The 12946-nt window shown below is 41.1% G+C and overlaps 1 protein-coding gene across 1 annotated transcript; it reads left to right on the top strand.

Moving 5' to 3' along the window:
- Positions 1 to 7772: 7772 nt before the first annotated feature.
- Positions 7773 to 8777, top strand: LOC149233870 (uncharacterized). The gene is made up of 2 exons (XM_089382316.1): positions 7773 to 8144; positions 8316 to 8777. Exons 1-2 carry the CDS (start codon positions 7773 to 7775, stop codon positions 8775 to 8777), a joined length of 834 nt encoding a protein of 277 aa, XP_089238442.1.
- Positions 8778 to 12946: the final 4169 nt, after the last annotated feature.

Below are 12946 nucleotides of genomic sequence, written 5' to 3'. Positions count from 1 at the left end.
GATTCCGTCTCATTCTCCTCTGCGATTTTTTCCAGAAAGGCTTTGTTGTATTTCTTTTCAGGTTCCGGCAAATGATACATTTTCCTTAAGTCATCAGGCTGAAATGAACCAAAAACTCTTCCATCAACTGTGCAAAATGTTCTATTTGAACCTGGAATTTGTTCGACCACCTATCTGACTACATCAGTGTATGGAATAATTTTCTCCCGAGCAGCTATCCTGTGCAAAAATGAGTCGGCTAAATCTTTCATGGAGGCTTCTGATTTATTGGTTGAGCCTGCAGTAGCTTCTTTCGACACTTCCTCCGGTTCTTCTGCCTCAATTAAATTATATATGCTTTGCCAGCTTGTATTTCCAAGGCCGAGACATGTAGTGTCTGAGATTAGGCCCTTTTTACTTGGTCTTGGGTCACTGGTGGGCTGGACTATTACTGCAGGGGCCGCTGCTGCTGCGGATCTCTTGGATTTCTTTCTCATTTGCTTAAAACTTGTTATTTTGACGAAATTATGCACAAGGAATGAAACCAACGTGATATAGAGCAATAGATAACATGAGCCAATATGAAAGAGTTATATCTATTAGCGAATAATCAAAGATCATAGTGTAATTGCCGCAAATAGAATCTAAGTGGAAAATCTCGGCATAACTGCTTCATTAATTGGCCGCTTCACCTATCAATCATGATAAGGAAGCTTTTAAATATCAATCATAACGTCTATATGGTGAATAATCGATTCAAGCGTGGCTTAGATTTTTGGCGGATAATCACATTTGATGATTGGTGACGTGAAAGGGAGGGTTTTAATAATAGTCCAAAATATCGTTCATTCGCCAAAGGTGGTATAATGCATGCCAATATTTAATATTCTTAGAAACACGCGCCTTGATTTAATGTATCACAATCAGGAAAGGGCTCGGGTCACATTACTTACACTATTACGAAATCGCCGATCGCCGATGGCGATACGCCTTGTCGCATCGGAAGATGTGAAGGTGTTATAGTTAATGAATTGATCGCTACAACCGATTGCTGATAGCGATACCTTTTATCGCATCGGAGGAATGGGGGGGTGCCTTATATATATGATGTGCTTTACCTTTCCCCGATATCCGATAGCGATTTCCCTTTTCGGATCGGAGTAATTCAATGGATCTTTATATATGTTTTTCTTATTATTGCGATATGCGATCTTGCGATCGCTTTATCGTAATAATAAAAAGCTTTATGATTATTTAAAAGACCTATTTTATCATTGTTTGAAAGGTATATCATATTTCAGTTGGACCTTTTGATGAGGGTTTTTTCTAATGATGAGTTAATACCAATTTATTCACACATCTATGTTTAAAAGGGACCCATTTCATATTATGATTTTTAACGAAAATTTTTATGAAATGGGGGGTTGTTGTACAGCACAACATCTTCTTTAAGCATGAAACATGGAAAATTGGGTGCACTCGGGAAGCTGTAGGAAGCTCCAATTTGTATGCCATAGTACCTATCGTTTGCAACACCTTGTACGAACCATAATACTTTGGTGATAATTTATTATCCTTCTTAGCTTTCTTGAGGGACATTTGTTTATATGGTTGTAGCCTTAGTAATACCCAATCACCTACATCAAAACTTCTTTTGTTGCGATGTTGATCTGCCCGCTGTTTCATTCTATTCTGCACCAAGGTGAGGTTATCCTTTAAGAGTTGGAGAACTTGTTGCTGATGCTCGATGTGATCTTCCACTACTTGAACCTTAGAATTTTCTCTTAAATATGATGTGATGGATGGTGGATGATATCCATAAAGCGCCATAAATGGGGTCATTTTTGTTGCAGTATGGAGGGAAGTGTTATACCACCATTAAGCTAGAGGCAACCGTTTGACCCATTGTGTCTGTTTATCAGATATAAAGCAAAGAAGATATCCTTCCAAACATTTGTTTACTATCTCAGTTTTCCCATTGATTAAGGATGATAAGATGAGCTATGAGCTAACTGAGTACCAAGATAAGAAAATAATTTTGTCCAAAAATTTCCAGTGAAAATGGGATCTCTGTCCCTTACAATAATCTTTGGGTTTCCATGTAGCTTTTCAATTGTTTCCATAAATGTAGTAGAAACTGTACTCGCTTTAAATGGGTGAGATAATGCACAAAAGTGTGCATACTTGGTAAGTCTATCAACTACTGATCTGAAATGGGGGTTGAACATCTTGTCATACTTACACGAACCTCCCACTCCAAAGCTTACTAAATTTATGATCTAGCTTAGATTGACAAATGCAGAATTAAGGACTTGAAATAGGTGTATGTCCTTGTTTATACTGTTTAAGTGTTTATTTTCTTATGCTGATATTAAAGATAAATAATAGTAAAATGCAGCAAATAGGATGGAGATTTTGCTATTTGGTTGAACAACACAGAGCGATGGAGAAGGGACGCGAGGGTGATTACGGTTAGGGTTTCGTGTCTACAGTATGGGTCACTACAGCTAGCAACGAATAGAAGGAACACATGTAGGACTCTCGAAAGCGATGGGCGCCCAACCTTACCCCTTGTTTTTCTATCGTAACTGGAGTTTTTTACAGTAGTCGTTGTGTGCTGTAACCCTACCTCTCCCGCACCCGGTATTCAGGTCTTTGTTTCAACTACTGCCCGCTCTAATCATTGCTTTCCTCGACGGTTACCCACAGGCAGCTGGCGAACTGTGCTAATCGACAACAATGGACCTCGACCTCATTGACTACTCGTAAGAACCGCTGATGGAAGGCTCTATTTGGTCGACCCCGCATGTTATTATGGAAGGCATGACCCCGTTCAACTGCATGTTGACAGAAACCATTGCCGGTTTACCTCTGTTTTCGGGCCCTTCAAATGCCTCGGTGATCCTGCCGGACGATCCCCTGACCTGGCCGACCCTTTCCAACCCCCACAGTTACCATCCTCACTGGGGTTTGCCTCGGGTTGCATTAACCCTAACCTCGCGAATAACAACTCTGACCTACCCTCTCACTCATCGTCCTCCGGTGTCAACAACCCTTTACCTAGCTTCTCTACTGCTGCTGTCTATGAACCCCTGATCATGCCGCACTCATCTGCTCCCCCATCTGGCAGCTATTTGAACATCCCACCCTTATCAGATGCCCTTCCTTCGAACCCTCCCCCTCCCCCTGAGGATCCAATCGACTCTGGGGATAACTCTGATAGGTGCAGGGATACAACAGCCGAAATGCGGCCTTGCAAGAAATCCAGATGCTATAGATCAAAAGCTGAAGACATCATACTCATGCTTGGGGAGGACATACAGCTAGGGGATACCATGGATTTCGCAGACAGAGTAATGGTTGGAAGAATCCGAGGGCAGAACTACTCTACAACCCGTTTAAAGTTATGGGACTCCAAGGTATGGGGACACCACCTGACCGTCATACCATTTGTGCAAACCTTTGTGAGGGGCTGGTTTGCGTTAAGGTTCGCCAGACCTGATCACACGAATTGGGTATTGTCTTCATTTTGGCACTTCGAGCATGTGCCTATCAAGGATAATTTTAGGGGCGAATGTTCGCCCTTTGGCGAAATTAAGGGGTTTTAAATTTTTAGTGGGCGAATATTTTGTATCATAGTACGTTTTTAGAAATCACCTCAAATAGCCCACCTTATTTTAAGGGAGAGGGTAAAAAAGGTAAATTTAGCCCTTGAAATTAGGACTTACAACCTTCCATTCGCCCATTTTCAAGAATAGGTTTTATTTAAGTGAATCCATTCGCCCATTTTCAAGAATAGGTTTTATTTAAGTGAATCCTATGGGCCAAATACCATATTTATAAAAGAGGTATGGTAAATTAATAAAAATATAAATAAATGAGAGGTATGGTAAATAAATAAAACATTTTTTATATTTACTCCATAAGTCACCTTATATACATGTAAGGGTGTAAACAAATAAAAATATAAGTAAAGTGGAGGTATGGTAAATAAATAAAACTTTTTTTATACTTACTCAAAAGGTATGGTAAATAAATAAAAATATAAATAAACTAGACGTATCGTAAATAAATAAAACCTCTTTTTATATTTAGTCCATAACCCTCGTTCTATTTATGAAGGCTCAAGAAAGAGGTTTTATTTAAGTGAATCCTATGGGCCAAATACCATATTTGTAAAAGAGGTATGGTAAATTAATAAAAATATAAATAAACGAGAGGTATGGTAAACAAATAAAACATTTTTTTATATTTACTCCATAAGTCACCTTATATTTACGAACACTCAAAAAATGGGTTATATTTAGGTGAAACCTATGGCCAAAATACTATGGGACAAATACCATGGACTAGATTGTTATTAATACCATGCAAAAAACCATTATTAACCCTAATATTAGAATTAATAAAAATAAAAATGGCACATGGTATTGACCCATGGTATTCACCTGGAATGTAGCCTATTTAAATGGGGGAATTAAACCAGCATGTAGCCTATGCTAAGATTCACTAGGACTTTACAAAGTTTTATTATTTAGTGAAAGACTCGCCAAGATCTTACAAGATTTTATAATTGAGTAAAATATTCGCCATGCCTGGTGAGAGATTCGCCAAAAAATTATATATACATATTATATTATTGATAAAATCGCCTTCCATTTTTCCTATATACCATGGAGATTCGCCCATTTATTATATTTATAAATTTAGGGGGGTTCTTAAAATTTTCCCTGGTGCTTATCCTCCTGAAGAGATGGACTCCATTATTTGACCCGGAAACAGAGCAGATTGGGGTTGGCCCAATATGGATTAGACTGTCGGGGCTCCCGCTACAGTTCTGGTCTGAAGACATCTTCCGACGCATTGGGAATTCTCTAGGCATGTATATGGAGTATGACAAGTCTTATCAATCCACGGGCATGATGGCCTATGCCAGGATATTGGTGCACATGGATACCAGAGGGGGATTACAGGAACACATCACTATACAATGGAGGTCATACTCCCAGAAACAACTTCTGGATTATGAAGGAGTACCTTACAGATGCCGAAGGTGCCATAAGGTGGGACACATATTCAGGGATTTCCCCCTGAATAATAAGGCGGGTCAGAGGTCAAATGAAAAGGAAATGGATGCACCAAACCCTCAAACTTAGCAACAGTTTGTAATGGAAGCAGAAGAGTAGCCACAACAGGCATCAGAAGAAGCAGGCAAGGTACACGAGAAAGAGACAAAGAAGAAGCATGGGAAAGCACCACTCTGGCCACCCTCTCCACCTCTGATGAGAGCTTGGGCGGCTATAGGGGATGCATTTTCCATGGGTATGTCAACTCCTACACTCTCCACTACTTTTATTTCTACTGTATCTCTTAGTAATACTTCTACACACTCTCCTGCTATATCCCATGTTTTCACTACAGCTGCATCTCATTGCATTGCACGAGCATCTGGCTCTCACCAGCCCCCTGGCTTCAACCTGTTATCCTCTAATAATCAGCACTACCCGATCAGGTCCCCCCCTCCTGTTTACTCTACCTCCCAGCCTCACATCCTGGAGGCCCCTTTGCATCCTCCCCTTGATCCTCCCATGAGCACCGAACCACGATACCCCCTGCGCTCGAGGACTCGCTCACAAGGTCTTGACGCCATAGGATTTGGAATTGACACAACCCCCTTGCTTCCTAAACCACCTCAGGGCCGCCCCTCCTCACTCTCCAAAGCTAAACATCTGGCAGGGGAGGAGATTGCCACTGGAAAACAAAAAACTATAGAATGGGTTCTTAGAGCAGAGCAAACCCTTGACCCCCCCCCCCCATGAAGATGCTCTCCTTTAACTGTCGAGGGTTGGCTAGCCCTGGGAAAAAATTAGCCATGAGAAGATTGATTGCCTCTGAAGCCGTAGATATACTCTTTCTCCAAGAAACCCTAGGCCCTGCTAGCACTATTACCCCTCTACTTGAAACATGGTTACCAGGATGGTCATTTCATTTGTTGGACGCCACGAGAAGATAAGGAGGGGTAGCTTTGGGCATAAACAATTGATCTATTAAGCTGGACAGAGTATGGGGAGGATATGGATTCTTGGAAGCTGATATATACTCATCAACCCTTGAAGTTGATTACAAAATTATCAATGTATACGGCCCCTGTCACGATAGGGCCGATTTCTAGAGAAAACTACTAAATTCATCCATACTCCAGCAAGACAACATAATCTTGGGAGGGGACCTGAACTTTTCCATAGGGTTTGCGGAGTCTTGGGGCCATCAAGCATAGGTGGATATGCTATCAACATTTTTCGAAAATCTCTTGGAGGACCATAACCTTATTGACATTCCCTCTGCAAAGATCCAGCCACCTGGAGGAACAACAAAACTGGCGAGGCTAGCCTTGCCAGAAGGCTTGATAGATTCCTAATCAAAGAACCTTTGGTCAATAGAGGCACTTGTATCAGACAATGGGTGGGATCTGGGGGACTATCTGATCACAGACCCATCTATCTGGAAATGCAGGATGCCATTGATAAGCCAAAGGCCCCATTTAAATTTAACTCCACCTGGCTTAGGGATGCAGATTATATGAGGATGGTGGCCGACTACTGGAAGGCTCACCCACCAGGTGTTGGCGGGAATATTATAGAAGACTTTGCCCACAACCTGAGGGAGCTGAAATCCCTATCCAAAACCTGGGCTCACAGGAAAAGAACGCTGGAAGACCATATGCTTAGGACAACTGAGGAGGAAATCTACACATTCGAGGAGAACATTGGAGGGATTTATTTCACCCAAGAACATAAGGATAAGATTACCTCTCTAATGCACAAGAGGACACAAATCTTGAAGGACAAAGAAGAAAGTTGGAGGTTACAGAGTCGGGAAATTTGGCTTAAGGATGGGGACGACAATACCAAATTCTACCACAAATTTTCCAACGAGAGGAAGGCGATCAATACAATATGGGAATTAAAAAATGAGCATGGACAAGTTGTACAAACCTTTCAAGAGCTGGTAGCATTGGATGACTCAAATTTTAAGGGTATTTACAAGGCTCCCCCCATTTCCACCTTGGCAGAAGTGATGCGCACTGCCCAGCTCTTCCCCAGATTTGTGGATCAGGAGGCAGAACTGGAACTTACAAGAGAAGTCACTTTAGATGAGCTTGAAGGAACTTTAAAATGGCTCAAGAAGGACAAGAGCCTGGGGCCGGATGGCTGGACAGTGGAATTTTACATTGCATTTTTTGACATCATAGGGGCAGACCTATTAAGGATCATAGAAGACTGTTGAAGGCGCGGGAGGATGTTTGAAGCCTTTAACACTACCTTCATCACCCTCATCCCCAAAGCTGATAAACCCTCTACCTTTGATGATTTCAGGCCTATATCATTGTGTAACTGTATCTACAAAATCAATGCTAAGATTATTGCTAATCATCTAAGGCCAATCCTGTCCTCGCATATCTCCCCAGAACAATTTTCCTTTCTACAGAACAGACAGATTCATGAGGCGGTGGGCACAACTCAGGAACTACTTCACACTGTACAGTTCAAAAAATTGAAAGGCATGATAATGAAGGTTGATTTATCAAAAGCATTTGACAGAGTAAGTTGGCTCTATATCTAAATGTTGTTAACACACTTGGGTTTCCCCTACACCTTCACTAAATGGATCATGTGCTGTATAACCAATGTTACATATAGTGTACTTATCAATGGATCGACATCCCTTTTTTTCATACGGAACGAGGGCTTAGGTAGGGATGCCCACTATCCCCTCTCTTATTTCTCCTTATCATGGAGGGTCTTAGCAGACTTATTGGAGAAGAACACAAGCAAGGACAGATTGCAGGAATAAAGATCACTGATACTTGTATCTTGACACACCTGCTCTTCGTCGATGATGTACTTATTTTCCTCAATGGGGGCATTGGAGACTTAACATCACTGCACAATGCTTTTGGAATATTTCAAAAGGCCACGGGAATGGTTTTGAATGAAGCAAAGTCCACTATTACAGCTACAGGATGCTCTCAACATGAAATTCAGTATGCGCTTAGGAGATTTTCATTCACTCTCCTTCCCCTGGAAGAAGGTCTGCGGTACCTTGGTTATCGACTCAAGCCTCATGGATACAAAATTGTTGATTGGACCTGGCTAATTACCAAGGTAGAAAAATGACTCAATGTATGGTACCATAAATATTTGTCAAGAGCTGGCAGATTGATCCTGATCAAGGTTGTTTTGGAAGCAACACCAGTATATTGGATGATGTTGGCTTGGATTCCTAGAGGGATACTGGCAAGATTACAAAACATTTGCTGTCGGTTCTTATGGAAGGGGAAACAACCTGGGAGAATATTTGCATGGGCCAGATGGGAGACCCTTGCTCTGCCCAAACAGTGGGGAGGATGGGGGATTAAAAGACTAGATGTCTTCTCCAAAGCGTTGGCGGCAAAGCTAGGATGGCAATTGATCAACACTCACAGTATATGGACAAAGGTAGCAGTCTCCAAATACATTGCCCCTTACAACACTCTAGATTGGATCAGACAAGCACAAGGGAACACCTCAAACATCTCCATCATTTGGAAGGCTGTTACAAACGCAATGAGTCTTATTCGGAATGGTCTGACCTGGAGAATTCGATCTGGATCACTAGTTCGCATTGGGGAAGACCCCTGGGTTGGCTGTGGCAATGCACACAGGATACTCGCGGAGTTGAAAACACACCTCGTTGAGCAAGGCATCACCCACATCTACCATATAGCCGACAATTCTCATTCTACCATGACACAATAGGCCTGGAAATCGGGGAACTCTTTAAATATTCCACTGCACTGGCAACAGCACTGGCACGACTACACTACTGCACTAACGGAGGCCCATATCAGGATCATAGAAGGGGATGACGAACTCATATGGGCATATGCCAAACATGGCTCATATTCACCCAAAGAAGGATATCTGGCATTGATGGAACCATATAAACCTCAAACCATTGAGCCTTGGTGGAACCTGATGTGGAAGCTCAAAGCGGCTCCCAGAACTAGGCTGCTAATGTGGTCAATACTTTTCAACAAAACCCCGACTGGTGCAAACCTGATGAAGTGATCTTATCTAGGACCTTTCTGGTGCCACCTCTGTAGAAATTGCTGTGAAGACAATAATCACCTTTTTCTGGATTTCCCTATCACACAGGAGCTATGGAACAATATTCATACATCGTTCCCCACATTATGTCGGTGGCATGGTGAAAATATAAAAGAAGCCTGGAATAACTGGTGGAAGGCCACCTCAGGAAAGGAGAGGAACTTGCCATTACTTACATGCTGGGCTATATGGATAGCCAGGAACCGTATCATATTCCAACATAAGGCTCCTCATTGGCCCTCCATTCTGTCAAGAATACTCGCTGACTACCACTACATTCCCGAAGAGACCACTCAACAGCACAATAGGAACATCAGCCCAGAAACCATAAACACCTCTATTCCGTGGGCATACTTTGATGGATCGGCTCAGGAGATAGGCTGTGGGGGGGAGCCATACTTCATATATCAGAAACCCATACCTTTAAAATCCAATTGGGATTGGGTAGAGGCACTAATAATTATGCAGAGCTCATAACAACCAAATTCCTCATCCATTTTGCTTTGAGCAAACAATGCACGAACCTCCAACTCTTCGGGGACTCAAAATTAGTCTACAATTGGATAAACAAAAAATCAAATTGCAATGCATACACATTGAGGCATATCTTGGATGAAATCCACAGGCTCATCTTGACATTTGACGCTTTTGTTTTCCATCACATTTTCATGGAGCGCAACACAACTTCCGATTTCCTATCTAAGGAGGCAGCGCACAAGCATGATGGCACTTGGATGATCCATGAAGAGAAGGATGGTGTTATCTATTAGCACTATCATAGACCATTCATAGACCTTGAGGCATAACTGGAGGGCTCAATATGAGCCAATAATTTTTTGAATATATGTAAATATTTATGTTTTCTTCATGTCACTATATATGCAGAACTAAGCTGAACTATACTCTCTCTGCGAAGAGACTTTATTTTTTTGGTTTTTGAACAGTTCGCTCCCTGTGTGGAGCATCTACATCATTGTTAACTTATACTGGACAGACAATGCCCCACATACTACATATTCTTTGCATCTACAAAATATAATTTTCTCTCACTAATGAAAATTACGACTTTTTCCATGGGAAAAAAAATGCAGCAAATAGACAATCACACATAACAACAATATAATCTAGGAGTTCACCCTGATATCATGGGCTATGTCTCCTTGAGCTCTAGTCAACTTGACTTGGCTCTTTGGGATTATGGTAAAACTTCTTTTACAAGTTCCACACTCAACTCCAAAGGTTTACAACTGAACCAATGGGCTTAGAATACCATCTTATCCCTGGCTGTCCTTACTCTGCAGACAGATCTAGGCTTCTCTGGACTAGATTCCTTCAATTAGTACACTGAGCTGACTTGAGCTTCTGGATGGCACTAACTCCCTCAAAATTCTACATACTGTCTCTAGAACTCCTTCTTCTGTCTTCAGCACACATCAGACACCAGCAACAAACTTGATCATTTGATCTTTTGTTGTTCTGAAACTTCACTGTAGCATCTTGGCCCTTAGAAGTCTTTATATGCTTCTGAAAATCCCTTCAATGGATTCAGAAGGTCCTTTACAGTCAGAATTGACTATTGGATCACTGAGAATGAGCTCTGGTAGCTCCTGCAATTGCCTCCAACCTCTGGTGGCTCTGAACTCCAGAATCAATCTTCTTGGATGGAATTCTCCATGAATATGACCTCTTCAACTTCTATGGATCATTCCATTAGCTTCATAAGGTTTGTTTCACTCTCTCTGAGTTAAAACTAATTCTCAAGCTCTGCTTTTGTCTCTCTGGACTCTCTGCAAAACTCCCTGTCTCCATCCCTTGTAAACTACTCTGTCTCTACTTTTATTTGATATCTTTAACCAAATTTAGTGACTGCACCTGACTTCCACTAAACTTAGCACATTCACTAAACTTTAGCCATTTTGCTAGGCTGACCGTCAGAGATAGTCATTTAGCTTTACCGCAACTGTTGGGCGCACATATGTGCGATATAACCCCGACGGTTAGGAACATTCAGCCATTGAGCTTTTGCGGTTGGGTTCATCTTGGACCGTCGATCTATCCTGTCATCCAACGACTGTCGCATCATCCAATGGCAAACTTGCCCAGACAATCTTCGTCGTTGATGTGATGCTGCTCAATCCAACAGACATCGCTCATATCGCGTAGATTTCCTGCACGAATGATATCTGACCGAGGGCGCACGAGAAAAGCAGTTTTTCTCTGCTACATGTTGCCTACTAAATGTAATCACATGCTTTGGCTTCATTACCGCTTCCAGCCTTTCACCTGCACAATATACCATTTACTGCTCGGCCAATACTGCCCACGTGCTTTATTCCGATTTTAATGAAAAAGCACTTTATAAGGGTTTTGCACTTTATCAAAGGTTTTACGCTTACTGAAGGCTTTAGCGCATAACAAATATTTTAGTGCTTTAACAAAGATTTAGTGCTTTAACAAAGGTTGAGTGCTTTATAAAGGCTTTAGCGCTTTAAGGCCAATATGGACCTTTTTAACCCTTTAGCCTTTTACCCTTAGTTCTTTACCTTTGGTCTTTAACCTTGGTTCTTGACTGTAGTTGAAGTCCTGGATCATTTTCTGATCACTCCTCCCCATTGAGAATCTTTTGGACCCAAAAATACTGATACACTGATCTGAACAGTAGATGAGAGTACAACACCCTCTTCTTTCAGCCTCCATAAACTTGCCTTGCATAGCTAGTGCCTTTCAACCAAAACTTTAAAGCTTTCCTTCCTGGATGGGCTTGTTCTCATGTTAAAATGTCTTCCTTGAATTCATGTAGAACTCATTATGAGAAGGTTACAGAAGATAGTTTGAACATCTCTTCCTTGATCATTGATCCAAGGTGGTTCAAACAACTGTAAGATTACATCTTCTTAATAGAAATGTACATTTGTACCAATTACAAGTATGTTTTTCTGACATATTGTCAAAAACAACAAATAGAAGAAAACAACTGGATGGCCTAGACTCTTGCTTCATCAAAATAAACATATTTCACATTCTGTGAATCACCATCATGTTTTTACATCTTTGTACAAATGATTGACTAGATAACAAGCCAACAAAAACATGCCTTTACAACAATTGACCCTTCAAGTCAAGCATGTAGAAAAAGAACTTAAGGTTTTTCAAAGATGAAACACTTAATCATTATCTTCCTTTTACAATCTTAGATACCAATTCAACTTTTCCCCAAATCAATATTACATTACATGCATGTTTAAAAACAAAGCAATCAACCCTTCAAGTTAATTACACATACATGTTCAGGTACAAGGAAATCATTAGTTACCTGTGTTCATGCATATCTTTCTCATGCATGCTCTCCATCCTTCAACTTTCTCTTAAGCACACTGTACTTACAAAGCTAAAATGAAAATAATTTTCGCTGCAATAAAGTGAGTCTACATACTCAACTTTACCATTCACCTTATTGGTAAAACCCTGCAACTTGCATCTCATTAGCAAAGAAATGCATCAAATCAAAAGACATGCAACCTTAATTGGATAAGAACTCTAACCATTTCTTACCAATCCATTTCAAAGGTGCTTCCTTTGTCTGCTCATTGATATCAACCTGTGAATCATCCTGCAGCACATCAATTGTGGAAACTTCCTTTCCATTCTTGCCATTCTTTCTTTCCACCTTCTTCAGATTTTGTGGAAGCTTTGTTGGATTCAAAGTCCAACACCTTTCAACAATATGTCCTTGCTTATGGCAGTGAGTGTAATGCATGTGCATCTTCTTGACAACATGGATTGCCTTGTCCAGTGGACCTTTGGCTTCTTGCCTCCCT

The sequence above is a fragment of the Pinus tabuliformis genome, chromosome J, assembly GCF_031772625.1.
Source record: "Pinus tabuliformis cultivar Carrire ecotype Pingquan chromosome J, CPIR1, whole genome shotgun sequence".
Taxonomy (NCBI): Eukaryota; Viridiplantae; Streptophyta; class Pinopsida; order Pinales; family Pinaceae; genus Pinus; species Pinus tabuliformis.
Note: the sequence above shows the minus strand (reverse complement) of the source record. Positions and strands in the feature narration are given on the sequence as shown.

Coding starts and splice junctions, on each gene's coding strand:
- LOC149233870 (XM_089382316.1), top strand. CDS start 7,773: ATGGAGGGTCTTAGCAGACTTATTGGAGAAGAACACAAGCAAGGACAG. Junction 8,145..8,315: donor GGACCTGGCTAATTACCAAG/GTAGAAAAATGA, acceptor TTCTTATGGAAG/GGGAAACAACCTGGGAGAAT.